Source organism: Mytilus edulis, chromosome 2, assembly GCF_963676685.1.
Source record: "Mytilus edulis chromosome 2, xbMytEdul2.2, whole genome shotgun sequence".
NCBI lineage: Eukaryota > Metazoa > Mollusca > Bivalvia > Mytilida > Mytilidae > Mytilus > Mytilus edulis.
The window spans coordinates 17,075,512-17,095,567 of NC_092345.1; the positions used below are offsets into that span (position 1 = coordinate 17,075,512).

Consider the following 20,056-nt stretch of genomic DNA (forward strand, 5'->3'; position numbering starts at 1 on the left):
AAATAAAGGAAGACCTCATTTTGACGGACGTTCTGCATGTAAACGAAGTCAACCCTGCAGTTTTCTTTTCCCATGCTATACATCTTGACTTCAATGATCTTTTGGTAGCGTGTACGCCACGAATGCGGGAGGGCGCGGTGTGAAATCCCGGCCGTGACTAAGTCAAGATTTAAACATTGGTATTTGCTGTGTTTTTTCGGTCAGGATGCGGAATTGAGGAGTTTAAGCTAAGACTGGTCAGAATAGCGTGTCCGCATAGTCTTCGTGTGAACTGTTACCTGGTTATTTAGCGCGTTTAATATCTTGCTCAGCCTGTCGGTTTAGAAAATGTCTAGTACATTTGTACAAACACGGTTAATATTTATATTAACTTAGTAGCATGTTATTGTCCTATATATATATATATATGTGCATTTAATGTGCCGCTGGACATTAAACAGCCATCCTTCACCATCATCTTTTCTGACAGAAAGCATTTATATAATTTCATAGTTTCTGCATATCGTTTCGACCTATGTCATATTATGTGGTTTTACTTTTAATATGAACAACTTTTATGTACTATGAGAAATATAAACATTACCCTATAATATTTCTAAAACAAATATGATGTTTTAATTATCTGTTTACTTAGTGATTTCCTTTTAATTTCAAAGTAAGTCGGAATAAAATTTGAAAAGCAATTGTTTCCAATATATAAGTCATTATTGTCTATTATTTTAATTGTCGGAAAGATATGTGTTGTTTTTACTTCTTAATCCTTCTAAAATGATTTGGAGCCCATCGGGGTCTCCTGCAGATTAAGAGTTGTATTTTGTCATAGTCATGCGCTGGAGATGTGAATTCCATTGCATATTAATTAGATCTTAAGTCAATCGCTTGAGATGTAAAATCTAGCGCTGTAGATTTGAAGTCTAGTGCTGAAGATGCAAACCCTAGTGTAGTGGTGCAAATGTTATGTCTAGTGCTGTAGTTCTAAAGATAATATTAAGTTCAATGAGGTAAATATATAAATATCAAGCGGTAAACATTGCATTTGAATTTGCATATAGAGCGCTAGACTTTATATCTACAGCGACGGTCTTCACATCTCCAGGACTGGGCATTGAGTCTGAAGTGCTTGTTTATTTTTTATCTACGTACAGTGCTAGACTACTGTTTGCCTGTTTGAGACCAAGAGTGATCGTAATACTCGAATAACAATGACCATCAAAATCATTTATAAACTAGTAAGTAATCTTGTGTTAGGATTCTAACACAAAAGTCGACAAAACGGATCCATGAGCATTGTTCTACGGTATCCGTAATGCCAGTTAACATTTTTATAAAGTTTCCTTAAATTTGAAGAATGTTCAATATTTTCACATTTTAGCAGTTTCCATGGTAACGGCGTTCATTTTGAAATTCCAAAGGTCAAATTCATAAAATTTGGAGCATTTTGAAATTTTCCAAAATTTTGCAGTTTCCATGGTTTAAACGGTCAAGCCAAGTCAGCAGCAGGGGCGGATCCAGCCATTTAAAAAAAGGGGGAGTCCCAACACAGAGTAAAGAGGGGGGGTTTCAACTATAAGCTCCCATTAAAATGCATTGATCGTCAAAAAAAGGGAGGGTTCCAACTCCCGGCCCACCCCCCTTTTTCTGGATTCGCCAATGAACAGCATGTATCGATGATGAAAGTTTTTAGCGACCTTGAATGGCTATACAGCTGTCGCACGTATCGATATAATATCTAGATTTTTGCTTAAGATACCACATTTATGAAGCAAAAACCTGCGTTATAAGGCCATTGACTGTTGCTCCCTCTATATGGTTCGAATTCCATTTGTATTATGAGAATACTTTTATGCTCTCTTTTAAAACAAGAATCACTGAATTTAAAAATAAATGGCATTTATTATCAATTATGATAATATAAATTGTTTGATCTTTGTTTTGAATGCTTATATAGAAAGGATTTACATGTATGGTAGGAAAATGTTGTTGTCACCGAAATGCGAGAACGTTTTTTTAATACTTTCAAATGTTGTCACGTGTTTTGACTGTGCAAAACCCTCATAGGTAGTCAATGTCAAGGTAGTTATAAACCACCCTCGTCGACGTGTTTTTATTTTCTTTTGAATTAAATAAAATGCTATCACTTCAGTGCAGAAAGGTCATTTGTGTTGTGTTAGTATGACATTTTAAATGTACCTAGTAGTCATGCAGTGATTCGTGACGGTCATTGACATGATTTATTTTATTATATATTAACACAATTTTTTAAAATTTTCCCGTAATAGATTTAAAAATTATTAAGAAATTAAGTTTCTTACTCCCTTAGACAACGTGGACACGAGATCGTATGGCTTTTATTTTTAGTGCATTTTGAGAAAAAAAAGTATAGTTTGATTAGTTGCTCATTCTTGCTATCAAAGTTCTGGTTTTGAGCATTCCTGGGATGGTAAATCCCAAATGTATCAAGATTTTTTATTTTGACTTTTTTTTTAATAAAATATGATAGTTTATGATTGATTGGTTGTTGTTGGTTTCTTAACGTCACGTGGTAAATATGTCATCGTACTCGGGACGATAACAAATTAACAATAACTACAATCGTGGTAAATATGTCATGCATACTCGATAACAAATTAACAATAAAATTGAGAATGGAAATGTGCCAAAGAGACAACAACCCGACCACAGAAAAAAACATCAGCAGAAGGTCACCAACAGGTCTTCAATGTAGCGAGAAATTCCCGCACCCGGAGGCGTCCTTCAGCTAGCCCCTAAACAAATATATACTAGTTCAGTGATAATGAACGCCATACTAATTTTCAAATTGTACACAAGAAACTAAAATTAAAATAATACAAGACTAACAAAGGCCAGAGACTCCTGACTTGGGACAGGCGCAAAAATGTGGCGGGGTTAAACATGTTTGTGAGATCTCAACCCTCCCCCTATACCTCTAGCCAATGTAGAAAAGTAAACGCATAACAATACGCACATTAAAATTCAGTTCAAGAGAAGTCCGAGTAACTACAATCGATAAATAAGAGTAGAACATTCTGTATAGTTTTAACATTTGAAATCTTTCTACAAAAACATGACCTTTGTTCTTCTGTATGTTTTCCATTGGTGCATTGTACATCACATTAAATATTTTGTTTGCAAACATTCGTATAATTAAAATACAGCCTCGCCATGTATTCAAGGTAAGATTTATGCGTACATGTAACATTATTAGTTACACAGTGTGCAATTGTCCTAATACGTTCCTTTATCCTGATTTAGAGTAATTTCTCGCAATTTGATTGGCTGATATTGTCCTAATAAATTTCAGTACAATTTTTAATTACATCAATTGGAATTATCTCCCTTATTTATAACGCCAATTATAATTATCTCCCTTATACCATTGACCTAATAATTTTTTTTTAAGTTGCTTGATAGTCCTAATATTTTTAATTTTTTCACAGTTTTATACCCCAGTCCCACTAGGCCATGGCCACGATCGCACTACGATCTGTGATAAAAAAATGCAAATTTTGATGATCGTAGTGCGATCTTGTAGATCGCAGTAAGGTCGTATCACGGTCGTGGTGAGGTCTTCAAGATCGTGAAGAGCGTGGCCAACTTTGAACATGTTCAAAACAATCGTGGTGCGGTCGTGGCGAAATCAGGTCGTAGTAGAAGCGAGTGAGAGCGCACTAAGATCGTAGTAAGATCGCAAAGGTCGCTGTACAATCGTAGCGAGAGCGTATTCGGAGAGACTGCGCTACGATCGCACAGCGACGTTATCACGACCTCACTACGACCATCACTTTCTCACTGCGACCCAACTACGCTTCCACTACGACTTTACCACGCTGTTCACGACCATAGTACGATTCTAGCACGCCCTTGCCGTCCTTTGCCTTCCTCATCACGCTCTTCTAACGACCTGACTACGTTCACACTACGACCATCATTCTCATTGTCATTTTCACATAAAATATATAAAAAAGCTCCCTAGATTTTGTTTGTTTGAATGTAATTATCCATTTGCTCTAACAGCTCAACCATGCTTCTCGTTTTTATATAGATTACTATTTAGACCGTTGGTTTTCTCGTTTAAATGGTTTAACACTAGTAATATTTTGGGTCCTTTATAGCGTGCTGATTGATGTGAGCCAAGGCTCCGTGTTGAAGGCCGTACCTTGGCCTGTAATGGTTTACTTTTATAAAGTGTTACTTGGATGGAGAGTTGTCTCATTGGCACTCATACCACATCTTCCTATATATATTGATACATCTATGTCATCTCTGCTATCGTTCACTAAAATATCGTCATTGAGCTTTATGGACAAGCAATAGGTTGTAATTTATATTGGATTGGTCGGTCCGAAATCTCTGCTTGATCAGGATTCGTTACTTTGCTCCCTCTGCCTCTACATCAACCCCTACCACCATGCCCACGTGTTCTGGTAGATTTTGGTGGCATGACTGTATTGTTTCCGAAAAATCTACAATTTAATCAGGAATGGAATGAATTGAACTGTATTGGTATGGAACACGATGTTGAAGTTATTGCTGAGAACGTAGTAAGATCGCGCTATGAACGTAGTATAATCGTGGTAAGAACGTGTTATAATCGCAGTAAGATCGTGTTGCAATCGGATAACTCGTGGTATGATCGTAGTGAGAACGTGAAGAGCGTAGAAAGATCTTGATAAGCGTAGTGAGGTCGCAGAATAAGCGCGGTGAGAACGTGGTATAATCGTAGCGGGATCCTTGTAGAAGCGTAGAGAGGACGTAGTAGCATCGTGAAAGCAACGAAAATTTACATTTTCATGCCGCTCATACCGCGACCTCACCACGATCTCAAATTATTTTAGATCGCGGTGAGCGTGGTGCGATCGTGGTCTAGTGGGACTGGGGCTTAATTAGATTAAATATCTAAAATACATTTGGTTGATATTGTCCTAATATTGAATTTGAATATAATGATATGTAATATAAAAAAATCAGGATAAATTCGTTACACAGTGTTTTATTGTCCTAATATAGAATTTATCGGGTCAATAAAATTCATATCGGGTTTGGCTTCGCCTCACCGGATATGAATTTTTATTGACCCGATAAATTCTCTTATAGCCAATAATCAAAATACAGTTATACAAATGACAAAAATGTCGGTTATTGATTTGGTGATGTACGGCGGGCGGCCGGGCGGCAATTAAATGTTGTCCGTGCATTAACTCATGAACCGTTCAACCAAAGCTTTTAAAATTTTAATATGTTGTTACTGACAACTAAATGAAGGTCAAGTTCAATAATGGCGATTTTGACTTTTACCGTTCAGGAGTTATGGTTCTTGAAAGGTTGAAAAATGGAGTTTCCAGTCGTGTCCGTGCATTTACGCACGAACTGTTCTACCAAAGCTTCCCAAATTTTAATATATTGTTACTGATGACAAAATGGAGGTCAAGTTCAATAATGACGATTTTGACTTTTACTGTTCAGGAGTTATGGTTCTTGAAAAATTGAAAAATGGTGTTTCCAGTCGTGTCCGTGCATTTTCTCATAAACCATTCAACCAAAGCTTTTGAAATTTTTATATGTTGTTACTGATGACAAAATAAAGGTCAAGTTCAATAATGACGTTTACCGTTCAGGAGTTATGGTTCTTGAAAGATCGTAAAATGGTGTTTCCATTCACGTTGTTGCATTTACTAATGAACCATTCAATCTAAGCTTTTCAAATTTTAATATGTTGATACTGACTACAAAATGGAGGTCAAATTTGATATTGACGATTTTCACTTTCAGCATTCATCAGTTATGGTTCTTGTGATATTGACAGGACACAAATAAATGTTAATAAATCCGGTTTGCTGTCGTTGTGACAGCCTCTTGTTGGTTATATTTTCTTCAATATATTTGTAGATTTGTTTTTAATATCTTACTATTTAAATTCATAGCAACTTGATACACCCTTGTCATTATATAGTGTTTTTAACGCTTTTGACCACGTAAATGTATCAGAAACTGTATAATTTGCTTCGATAAGAAGGTAAGCGTCTTTAAAAGGATCAGTCTCATCATTAAAAACAAAAAAGATGTGTTTATCTTTTACCTTCCTACCAGACACTTCTATGAATAACATTGGTTAGAAGCGAACACAGAAACAGTAAGTTGATATTCAACGATTGACAATAATATATCCAAATTAATGAATGTTCTATAATTATAAGAAGTCCAAATACTTATAAAAAATACATATGTAAGTAAACAGAAAAGTACATACACGATAGATATACTAGAAGTCGAAATAATCCAGTCGTACGGCAGGTTTGTACGGCATAGATTTAAAATATATTTAGTAATTTTACTTTCAGTTGCGATTAAGGTTTTTGAAAAGGATGGAGTTCCAATGTAACGATTAGGAGGGGCACAGCGCAGCTTGTTCCCAAGTGCTCCCACAAAAAAATAGATTAATATTTATATATATGAATTGAAAGTAAATGATTCTTTTACAAATTAATAACTGTTTATTATGATTCTTTCAATTTTCTCTTAGATTCAACTGTTTAATTGTTATGTCGAAGTATTTGTAAATAAAATGTAAGGCACTGTACCTTGGTTTCTGTTTTTCCTGGCATTTACATAAGTTCTGAAGAAGTTTAACGTTATCTTTTGACGCTATAGTTTAAAGTAAACATAATTTTAACAGGCATAAATTAAACTTATATCATGATTATAAACAGTAACAAATGCATATACGAGAAATCATTGTGTAAATAACGTAAAAATTACTACGCTTCACATTCTATGGGGTGTAGATATATGCATCATGGATTAAAATTAAAATCAAAATTAAATTAATTCAGCTTTCATCGAGACAAATTAAAATTAAATTTTCTAAAAATGAACACAGAGGTTGTGAGACAAGCCCCCGCCCCGTATGTTACAGGTGCATTCGACTTCATTCTTAATTGACTAGGATTACTAGTTTTCCTACCGAAGGTCGGTGGTTCTATACGACATGCATTAATAAAAACCAATAGGCAATAAGTAACAGCACAACATATGAATAAACTCTAAAAGATCAGGACTTAACTCATCAGATTAAAACAAAGCATAACAACAACAAGTAACAAAAAACACAGACGGATGTGGCAAGTAATTAATACATCCCTAGAACCAAAAAAACGACACTAAATATAGATATGTCGTCAGGAACCTGACGTTCAGTGGTTGTCGTTTGTTGGTGTGGTTCATACATGTTTCTCGTTTATTTTACATATTCGACCGTTTGTTTTCTTGTTTAAATGGCTTTATACTAGTCATTTTGGGGCCCTTCATAGAATGCTATTCTGTGTGAACAAAAGCCAAAGCTCCATGTTGAAGGCCATACTTTGACCTATAATGGTTTACTTTTACAAATTGTGACTTGGGTAGATAGTTGTCTCATTGGCACTCATACCACATCTTCTTTATTCATGATAGTGCTCGCAGTTACTGACAGCTAGTTCAAAGCCAATAACAAATAAAAGTAAACATCCAACATCAATTGGATTTAGTGTTAAGACGTCCATAATAGTCAAAGAAAAAAATATGTGCAATACCAAAATACAGGTATAGCCAGATTGTAAGAACATGCATGTGCATATGCATATGTATATAACAATACTATCTTTTCTGTTATAATTTACTGATAAAAAAATCAATACTTATACCAATAGAAACAATATTCCAAGATATTAAATATATGGATATTACAATAATATTAGTTTGGTTATAATTTACTGATAATGTAACGGGGCTTTAATCTGTATATGATTTGGGACTGCTCTTTGTTTCGGACTCTATGCGTATCCGGGATCGTACTCCATCTTATTGCCCGTTATATAAGGAACTAGCATTCTCATATTTTCACCATAAAGTCACTGTTAGAACTGCATGTATAACTACATTTTTATTTAATTATTTAAAGGGGCACTAGTTGTCAAATTCATGGTCACCAATCTGACTCAAATTCTCATATTTGATTTATAACAATGTACAACATTTATCCAAACTATCAAAAGTCTAAAATAAACAGTTTCACAGAGCATGGGGTAGATACTATATAGGTTCGTTTCGTGTGTATTTTAGTACAGACGCCATCTAATTAACTATCGATTTGACCTCAGATGACCATATAAGCTATGTAAACATAAATAAAGATATGAATAGATTAAACCAACACGTGCAATTGGATTTTTATAGGTCTGTTTGATTTTATTCTAATGAATTAAAAATAGATGTTTCTCGTTGCTTTTAACCGTATAACAATGATTTTATGTGCATCGAATTAGTAATCAAATGATTTACCGTAGTTTCACTTTCATTGTTGACATTCTTTTTCTTTAAATAACCAGTACACGTACAATGCATGCATTGTCAATCTCTAGATAGGGGTTAATTTGAAGTTCACATGAATACGGATCTAAAGAGGTCGTCTCATTCACTTGCAAGTGAATTAACTAATTATCAATGTTTTTTAGCGTAATTTGACAAAATTGAACCTTTTTGGCTGCAAAAAGGGAATTTTTATTTCACTATTACACTTTCATTATTGATTGAACAAAAAAAATCAAACTTTAGATGTTTTATATATCTCGTAGCTAGTGCCCCTTTAATGGTCTTAAATTATTTGGATAAACTTGTAAATGTTATTGTAGTTCTACTGTGGAACTCATGTATCGTATAAAGTGTCACATTAATCAAGATGAAAGATCATTAAACTGATTAAGAACTGACCATCATCTCTTTGATGTTATTGACCACGCCACAATAACGAAATCAATATTTATACCAAAAAGCATTTTCTTTGACGTTCGGTTTTTCTGTTATTCAACTTTTAATTATCAGTCATAAAAAATAAAGAAAGAGTTATTATTTATTTATCTGACATCAAATGTAACTTCATGGACTGCGGTCGGCAAAAGCCGCATTTAGTGAAATATTGTAAATAAAGGTAATTTTGAATTTGATATAAGGTTGTTACATTGCGTGTACATCTCGGTCGAACTGTTTTATATTTGCATTTTATAGATAGGACGTAGATTTTCAATCTGAAAAAAGTGCGATCAAACTCAACAAACATATCATAAAATTTAAAATTCAATTTCGGTTGTGTAACATATGTAATAACCATCATATAAAATAAATCTTTCAGTTTCGCATTAATGTGATGTATACCGAACATCTCGTGTACAAATAATAAAAATCTGCAACTATAAAGTAATAACATAAAGTTTTTAAATTGTTGGGTTTTTTTTTGTAATGTAATGTTACAAAAGAAGAAATCTACAAGAGCACTTGCTCAACTAAGTATTTCTTTCATGACCCAAATAAAACGTATTTCTGCTTGGCAAACGTGACACGGACTATACAAAGAACTAAATACATGTTCTACTTACAATGATAATCCAATAAAAATAATAAAACTTGTACATAGTACGGATGCCATAACGATGATATAACCATATATATTTCTGTTCTTCATATTTCCTCGTCTGCGATTCTGTATAATGGTATTTGGTGGCATTATTACCAACAAGAAAGTATTTACGCAGCATAAAAAGAACGAAAAGTGTGTATATCATTATAAAAACGTAGACTATAGATACGACTGTGACAGTGCATAAACTTACCGAGTTTTCAAATATATATTTCTCTAATTCGTTCATTTTTATCCTGTTTAAACTTGACTCGTGAATTATACACTATTGTCTAATTCTTATTTCATATATACATGTTTATTGTAAATAATAGAAATCTTTCTCTACTCGTATTTTTATTGTCTTTGTGTGTGTAGTTCTTTCAAAATTAAGCATCAAAAGAGGGGCATATAGATCGAAAATAAACTTACAACGACATGCATATGGCTAAAAAAGAAAAACACAAAACAGACAAATAATAGTACAAGTGAACAAGACACTACATAGAAAACTAAAGACTAACTTCGGTAAGTCATATTCGTGAAAAGGGAACGGGATTGTATTACGACATAAGGAACATATCCGATACATTTATATCATCCATGAAACGGATATTCCATAACGGTCAACCAACTCGTGACGGCGTCCGTAAAATCTACCGAGGGATTATTTTAACTTCACCATTTGGAACTCTTGGTTTGAAAGCTTCCTTTTGAGTAACAACCCTTTATCAAGGAAATCATGATAGGAAATACAAGCCCGGGAATATCGTATAAATTGGGAGATACTATAGTGTATACATTGTACTGCGTATGCAAAGTTGCATTGAACTCCCGTTGTTCTTTTTTTAATATGAAAACCGCAAATTATAATCTAACATGACTTAAAAAAAGAAACGCGGCGACTTGAAATATTTATTTTGTCAAACCCTCAGATTGGTTTTTGTGCAGCAATGTTAATGTATCGTTTTGGTGTAAATTTGTATCTTTAGTATGTAATAAGAAGAGTCGAAATCGCCATTACAGTAAATGTTAACTAAATCCACACACGTACAAACTTACACACATACTTACACATAGATGGGGAATGAGGGTTTACTGATGAAGAAATTGTGTAATGAAACACTCCGTATGGTATCCATTGTGTATTAAATATTTCAAGATAACTTGTCGAGCACTGGGAAAAACAAAACGCACTCCAAAGAAAATTAAAATCTGAAAGTCCATTATCAAATAGCAAAATTAAAAGTTCAACCCTTCAAACGAATAGAAAAAAAACAACTATCAAATTCCTGACTTGGTAAATGCATTTCCTTTATATGTAGAAAATGGTGGATTAAACCTAGTTTTATAGCTAGCTTAACCTCTCTCTTGTATGGCAGTCGCATACAACTCCATTGTATTGATAACAATTGAATGAACAAAACAAACAGACAGACATAATAGGTAAAAATATGGCAAAGAAACAACGAAAAACAAAATGGCATTCAGACAAAGAAAATAAACAAAAATGAATGACAATAATACAAAAAACGACCACAGCACAACAACACACTGTCGGGATGCACAAGTACCGATCGCGAGCCACGCCTATAGGACACTACCAAAAATGGACTAAACAGTAAAGGCTAATAATTTTCAAAGACAAAAAAAATAAAAATATAACACTTTATTATAAGATGGACAATGTCAGTACCTATAATCTATTATTCAACACCATCATGTATTATAAAAAAGTCATGTGAAATAACAGTTTGAACAACAACTAAAACAATGTTTTACATTTATACATGAAAAGTGTGTGGTAGGTTTAGATAGATACAATATTTAGGATTATTTCGTTTGGATTACTTCACATTGTGTCATCCACTTACTCTAATTGTATACATTTATACATTTCTCGATCGGCTGATTTTTTTTATAAATTAAACACGTGTTTCTTTTATCTCAGTTTCTTAATTGGTCGAAATGCAACTGTAACGTCACATTTTCTTGCGTTTCTCTGAATTTGTTATTTCGAAACAGGCGGCCATGCCTGATGACATCATATAATGAAAATACATATTAAAACTCTCGACAGTTAAATTAATCACTCGGCAAGCCTCTTGTTATACATTTGAAGTTTTGATTGTTTCAAGTAAGGAAAAATCTATATGTCTGGTTTAATGCGCGCGTGTCTGGCGTATGAAGTTATAAGCATGGTACCTTTGATAACTATTAACACCACTGGTTCTATGCCACTGCTGGTGGACGTTTCGTCTCCGAAGGTATCACCCGCCCAGTGACGGCACTTCGGTGTTGACATGCATATCAATGATATGGTAATTTTTATAAATTTCTTGTCTACAAAAGTATGATTTTTTCGAAATACAAATTTGTACTAAGGATTTTCTTTTCCCAGGAATATATTACCTTAGCCGTATTTGGCAAAACCTTTTGGAATTTTGGGTCCTTAATGCTCTTCAACTTTGTACTTGTTTTGCTTTATGACTATTTTGATCTGTGCTTCACTGATGTGTCTTATGAGTCATATAAGTCTATTAAAACCATGAAAAAAACATATGAAAAAAAACAGCAATAACTTGGTTAAAGGCGATTGGTTAAACTGAAATCTTTTTTCAGCTACTAAAATCCACAACAAAACCTTCCCTTTAAGTTGTCACCATATTAGTTCTACACAGCACGAATGATGATCACATTATTAATTAATTAAAATGTTACAATGGCATGGAGTTTTACTTCTCCGTTCTCACATTAATCCTCTCTTACATCCATATTTTATGAACTTCTCTTTCACGGCTTCGTACGGAACGAGATTCTAAATCGATCTTCAATTTTTCTTAGGTGACCAGCAATTATAGACAACATGAAATAACAAATTTGATCGGTGAAATGTCTGATTTTTTACAACATTATTAGTTTTTGGAATATTAGTTATCCCTACGCTTAAACCGGAAATTAAAGGGATAAAAGAATATACCGAACTGGTTGCTTAATCTTCAGGAATGTTGTTCTATACCAGACAAGAAAACATTGGATCTCATCTTTTTCTTATGAAACAAATCTTCCTCAGCCTTGTACTTTTTTCAGTTTTTGTCTACTAGTGAAGCCTTTTGTTTTACGAATGCGTTTGATAGATAAGAGTGTTATGATAAAAATTATGGCTTACAATCTTATTAAAAATACTTAAACATTTAATGAATCGTAAGTGATAAGTTTCTTGTGAAAAGTGGCTAGAAAATTATCATAAAGTCCCTGTACATTGCTTATGATCATGTATATGTTTAAAGAGAACGGATTTAATGTGCTTATACTGAAAAGTGTGTATTCAAAGAAGAAGTGTTATTATCTTTTTGATCTACCGTGTTATATATTTTAATCTATTTGTTTACAACTTTTGATCGTGTTTTGAAAGCTTTTAAACTTTATTGCGATGAGCATCATTAAAACGTTTCCGCATACAATGATATATAGAATGAATGGTTTAATTTAGACAGCCATTGTCGGAATAAAATTCAAAACGTAAGTAAATCTTTGTTTATTTAATGCATGTAATAAGACAGTACATTTGTTTCTGAAATGGATGCGAAGAATCATACTACTGTTTTATATTGATTTATAGTTTCTAACGTCAAGTGACAAATATTTCAGATATTAATTGAGTCAACGAACTGTATTTTTCTAACGACTTACCCATCGATAAGTTTCTGTATGTGTGATGTTACTAGTACTAAGATTTTATCATCAAAAATCATAGGAACCAAAATAATACGTGCTAACATGTATCGGTCCATGCTAACATGTATCGGTCCATGCTAACATGTATCGGTCCGTGCTAACATGTATCGGTCCGTGCTAACATGTATCGGTCCGTGTTAACATGTATCGGTCCGTGCTAACATGTATCAGTCCATGCTAACATGTATCGGTCCGTGCTAACATGTATCGGTCCGTGCTAACATGTATCGGCCCGTGCTAACATGTATCGGTCCGTGCTAACATGTATCGGTCCATGTTAACATGTATCGGTCCTTGCTAACATGTATCGGTCCGTGCTAACATGTATCGGTCCGTGCTAACATGTATCGGTCCGTGCTAACATGTATCGGTCCGTGCTAAATTAAAAAAGGGGGAACTCCATATAAAAAGACAAAATCAAACCCGACTATATCAACCAAATAAACGACTTGAAACAGCTGTTATATTCCTGATTTGGTACATACAGTTTCCGAAGTAGATGATGGGTTAAATCTGGTTTTATATCTAGCTAAACCTCCCACTTGTATAGCAGTTGGCTAAACAAATATCTCTTTATTTCTACTTTTCTGTTCTTGTTCCTTTTTTGTACAAGTCTTATTTTTCTTTTGCTTTGATTATTTTGATGGTAAAAAAACGTCGTCAATTAAAATAAACAACAAAAAAACTTATTAAAATGCATGCGTCCACATTGCTTTTTCTGTATTGTCAGGGACGTTCAAAGAATGTATAAAAAAACCCAGTGAATGTCATAGTTGTTTGCTTATATTCTATCTAAATAAATACATGTATTCTGTACATTAATAATTATTTTAGCGAACTCTATAATTCTAGATGATTTCTCGTTTTATGATATTCGATGGTTTAAATGCATGAACAGTTTCATGAAAAATTAAAAGAACCGCTAACAGTAACACTAATAATATAAAAACAATTATGGTGTTTTAACAAAATTACAACTGTTCCCTAATGCATGTAGTTTAAAGGTTTGGTTGGCTTACGTTGTATAGATTTTTGCACAAGCATCCAATAGCATTATAAAGGCTGAAGGACCACCTATCTATTGATTGGAATAGTAACACTTAATTAAAATGCATGAGCAAACTTAAACAAAGCAAGTCAACCAAACCTTTAAACTACAAGCATTAGGAAAATAGCTGTAACTGATTTTATTTCTTTGTTATTCTAAATTAGCAAGGTGGCGTTGCAAGCATGCATGTTCATTGCAAGTTGTACTAGACCAAACAAAACCTATTTTGTGTTAAGTAGACATTTTTTTTAAACGACACCATTTCATGTGATTTGAAGAAATCACCAATAGGAAGTAACATTCAAAATTCCATAATAATCTGAAGAAAGAACAAAAGACCGGTTGCGTCGACCGGGTAATCATCTCCTGCTTTACATAAAACTTATATCTTTATTCTCACAAACCAAATTACAAAGGTATAGAGATAATTATTATTCTAATATGACGTGCTTCTTTCGCTTTGTAAACAACACCGTGATAAAATTCTCGATATATCTATACTTAGCGCAGACTCAAAGATGTACACAAATGGCTGTTTAAATATGCCTCCCACGTAAATCCACATGTATCGTAACCTATGTGTAAACGGTTGTGGATTTCGCTGTGTTAACAATTATAATTGAATAAAACCCTACAGAACATTTATTCTGATTCTGATGCATAACAAAAAGAATTTACACATTAGAGAACGGAAAAATGGACAAAAACAAAACAAATTAAAATTCCGCGAAATTCCAGTAATGATTTTTGCGCATGAACGTCATCTCAAAACATGACGTCATACGAATGAAAACGTCAAAGCTGAAGGTTTTTCTAATGCGTTTACCTTCTAAACTCGGATACAATTGCATTAAAATAAAGTATTGAGGTAGGTGTTGTTAGTTTTCTGTTCTATTGCAATATTCGCACATTTACTGATTTCAGCAAGTCAACATGGCGGCTCCTTGGTTACAACATGTCAACAGTGAATTTGACGGTAACTTACGATAAAAAATGCAAATCTAAAATTGCAAATGTTGGGTTTACTGAGAAGTAAAAAAAGTAATCACATTTTTTCTAGCGGTTAGTTCAGAAATCATTCATGCAGGTTTATTAGATTTGTTTTACATTTATCGAACAGTGGGTAAAATAGAACAGCCACACACACGGTATACCCATCATCGCTTCAGTTTTTTAATGATCGTGTTTGTCCTATTAGAATCGAAATAATTCATGGAAGCCATAGATTTGTTGTAAATTTACACATGGCCTGGGCCGTGATATTCGTTAATTTTACAATTACATAAATAAATAATGTACGAAAGTAGATAGAGGCGTTCACAATTGTTCACCCAGAAAAGTTCAATTTGTTATTTATCTCCTTAATAAGTTTACATAGTTCGTTCAGTTCTGTACATTTTTTTGAATTCAATAAGTCATAAAACTTCAATGTGTTTGGTCTATTTCTATAGTAAAATGCAATACATTGTTTTCTACAGTTATCAAAAGCTGAACAATTAAAAATGTAATGGTATTCACCACCAATGGCATCTGAATTACACAATACACATTTTCTGTTTTCTCTTTCTATGTTTTGCCATTTTCCAGTTTCTATTGGAAATTTCATGTTCAAAGTTTAAGAAATAAGGATATCTGCCTGTCATCCAAAGTATTTAAATATTTCTCAAACTCCAAAGTATCTTTAAATAAACGATAACTTAATGCTTTTGAAGATTCCTGTAGGCTTGCTTTCCATTTTTGTTTGAATTGATCTATTAAATTCTGTTTGATGGTTAAATGTAGCCATGCTTTATTTACAAAAAAGATATTGTCCCGTACATATGACAAGCCAAACGTGTCTAAAATTGATTTGACTTGTTTTAACCATAAAATATTTGTACCATATTTGGCAGTTGCTAAGTTATACAAAATAAAAGGCAATTTGTCAGGTTTTCCGGTTACCAACTTGAACCAATAATTTATCATTCGTAACTTGATTGAAATATCTAATGGATAGCTTCCTAATTCACCATAAATCATAAAATCAGGAGTAGACTTTTTTACTCCAAGTAATATTTTACAAAATGAGATGAACCCTCTCGATTATTGAATTATTTCCAAAACCCCAAACTTCACACTCATACAGAAGTATTGGTTTCACAATTTTATCAAATAGATCAAGTTGGCATTCAATTGACAGATTATGTACTCTACCTTTTCGAATAATATCGTACATAGCATGTGTTGCTTTTTCACATGGATTTTTTTTAGCTCTTGAAAAATTTCCTGACCTAGACAGTAATACACCAAGATAAGTAAATTCACTCACAATATCTAGTATTATATTATCATACTTAATAACAATATTCTGCGGTAGTCTACCTTGTGAAAAAATTAAATTCTTACTTTTTTGCACATTCACTCTAAGTTTCCATAACTCACAATATTCATATAAAGAGTCCAGTTGTTTTTGTAAATCTATCTGAGATTCTGCCATTAAGACAGTATCGTCAGCATATAAAATGACAAACAATTTTAAATAAACAATAACTCTATTTCTAACTCATCAGAGATAGTGTACAAGCCTTCTATATTATTATTCTGTAAAAACAATTCCAGATCGTTAAGATAAATGGAAAAAAGCAAAGGAGAGAGATTCTCTCCCTGCCTAACACCAATGGAACAAGGGAAAAATTCAGAAAAATCTGATCCAAAGTGAATACGTGACATGACATTATTGTACAAGTTGACAATAACATAAGTTTGTCTCATAAGCCAATCTTATGGCTGGGTACTGATTGTTTTAATGTATATATTTATTATGTCATTGTATAATGTTCAATCAGTATGTGACACAATAATTTTATTATAACAAAATTTATTATTATATACATACACCACCCTTAAATGCGAAAGCATGTCGCTACTTTAAAATAGTTGAGACACAAACCTATCGTATCAATCTACCAATTTGTGATGGTGACCGTAAAACATAGTGTCTATATGAGTCGTTCTTCTTCATAACTCATTTGGAGCACTTTTTGTGTAAGTAGCAAATCCCCGTTAACGAAGTCCGTATAGTGTGAACATGCACCAGGGTAAGTATCATTTCAAACATGTTTACGCCAAACGATAGGGTAGAATACATTATGTTAATGCTGATGAATGGGTAGTTGACAATTGGAAAGTTGAAACCATTACCTTTGTCATATATGATTGAGTATTTATCTCGAAGTTGATACGATTTTTCGTAGAATTCTCTCTCATAAATATACGATGACGGTAAACCAAATCAAGATGGCGTTTTTATATCACATAGATACTAGTACACCATAACGGTAATCCATATCATGATTGCGTTTGAAGAACTTTCTGAGAGTAAGAATCAGCTTCCCTATCAGAATAAATCATATATCTTGGTATCCCGATATGAAGTACAAGCGCTGATAAATCGTATCAATTTGGAGATAAATTCGTTTGCATTTGCAGGTGCTGCCGAAAAGATGGTGCTTAAAACTCGAATGTTTACGATGGTTAAATTCAATCCAGATTTGAAGCAAATTTAACTGTATCTCACATAATTTCCATAAGTCAATGAGATTGTATGTAATGCGTAAAATTAAAGGCGAGCTAAAAGATAGAGTCGGAAAATATACCAACGGGACATTCAAAACTCATAGTTTGTAGACTGAGAAAAGGCCATAGCCAAATTGCAAAAACACGGTTTATAATGGTAATAGTGGATTATTTGCATTAGTTTAGGATACCGGGATACTAATATATCAATAGTTATGTAGAAAAAGGCTAGACTGAATTGAACTACAATGTAAAAGCAAACATTACACTTTGTATTAAATGATTTATAAACGGCGATTGTGTAATAGTGGGGTTATTTTCATTGGTTTAGGGTTTTGAAGTTAAATTTTGTTAATAAGTGACTGTACATAATCCACACTTTTTACTAGCTTTGTCAAAGACAAAGATAACACAAGATATATTTCACCAGAACTTGACAAAAAATAATTGTATCAGTTATAAACCGTTTCATGCTGGAGAAATCCCGTGTCATTTTGAAAGCTTTCCCTTCAAGTTTTCAAATGATTTTGGAAAACTGAGGTTTTCAATTGGTTTGATTTTTTGTGCTGATACAATTTAAAAAAAAACATGTATAAAATAATTCCAATTTAAAGCCTGGGAACAAACGCTACATTATACTATTATTAAATCCCATGGCTGTGTCAAGCTTATATTTTATACTAACATTAGCAAAATACAACAAATTACACGTTATTCTATTTTCAACTGATCGAGGCTCAAATTGCACGCTGTGTCAATCTTTTAGTTACTAACTTTAGCAAAAAACAACAAAATTAGCCGTTATTCTATTTTCGACTGAAGCTAATGATACTAAGCTTGATATAATTGACGTGTTGATATTCACGCATGTCTAATTTATTGCAGAATTATTTTAGAAGTGCTTTTAATCTCTAACAGAAGCGTAGTATTATCAAACACCTTCATTATAGAAAACAGATATGCAACTAAATTGGACGAGTTGATTCAAATTAACCACTGTGTGCCTGTGTTAATTATAAGTTCTTCCGCCATAATACAGCTTTAAAATTTCTAGGTCTAATTAATTAAAAGATTACCTTTGAGGCTTAAAACAGGAAGCATAGTACGTAGGAAGTATAAGATCCATCTAGGAGGGCGTTAGCTCGATTGTATGTATCTGATTCACACCAAAACATTATGGTTAATAAGAAAGGATAGATTTCAATAATTTAGGCATTCTGGTTTTTTTCCGCAAATGAACCTTGTTCTATAGGAAATCATGATAAGCTTCCGATATCCAAATACATTTAATGAGATATTGGTGTAAATCATTTAATTACACTTAGTCTAGTACAATTTTTCATCTCATTTCGGTTGTACGCCATGATACTTTGTCAACAAGGGAAATCGAAATTTAAGCGAAATTTGCTATTTAAAAAAAAGTTAACATTTAATATACGCAGAAGTACCGTTAAAATCTTCAGAAGATGAAAAAATCATTTCATAAAGTTATGAAGAAGGGGGATAAGGAGTGTTATTTCTAATACTCTTCTAACATAAAATTAAATATCTATGGAGTTATGCAACCCTGGCCTTTTTGACCATTTAGCTGTTTACATGTGTTGTTTCTTATACATCTTTGGCTTTTGCATGTTTGGCTTTTAGACTTCCTGGGAAGGTGGGTGCAGGGAAAAGGGGTGAAGGACTCATACAATTTGTAATTTCAATTTTGTTTTATCATAGAAGGTATAACTTTGCTTAGTGATGGTGCTGATGAAAGAGATAATGTTTTAATTTGCAGCTGTACTATATGAGCACTTGTAATAGTTGTCTGTTTTACTCAGTACAAATTACTCTTTGAAGTGTAGCTACAAAAACTGAAAGATCAGATGAAACAAAAAATAAATAAAAACTGAACGAAAAAGAATTAGTAATATGCAATTAACTTCAACGACAATAGAAAGTGTTATATAATTACTTTGTTATTCTCTTTGTTCATCCCTGTGTATTGAAGTTTAATGACAAACTCGACACGACAATAAACATTATACAATCATCAAGCCTTCAAACACAGATGAAGTCTTGAAATATTTAACACATTGCAAATACCAGGATACTAATGTATACATATATTAATGTGTACGTAGAAAAAAAAACCTAGACTGAAGTCAACTATATGTAATATCAAAAATTACACTTAAAAAGTTTGTAGTAAATAGTGTTTTGTATATATACGGCGACTGTGTATTTAATGTTCCCATGCACTTTTCATCCCTGTCCCTTAATTA

The 20,056-nt window shown here is 33.0% G+C and overlaps 1 protein-coding gene across 1 annotated transcript in view; it reads right to left on the reverse strand.

Moving 5' to 3' along the window:
- Positions 1-9,597, reverse strand: part of LOC139511590 (uncharacterized) — a 30,187-nt gene extending 20,590 nt beyond the window's left edge. Inside the window, exon 1 of the mRNA XM_071298440.1 lies at positions 9,429-9,597. Coding sequence (XP_071154541.1) covers positions 9,429-9,556 — 128 coding nt within the window. The 5' untranslated portion in view covers positions 9,557-9,597. The remainder of the gene's footprint in view (positions 1-9,428) is intronic.
- Between the last annotated feature and the right edge of the window lie 10,459 nt (positions 9,598-20,056).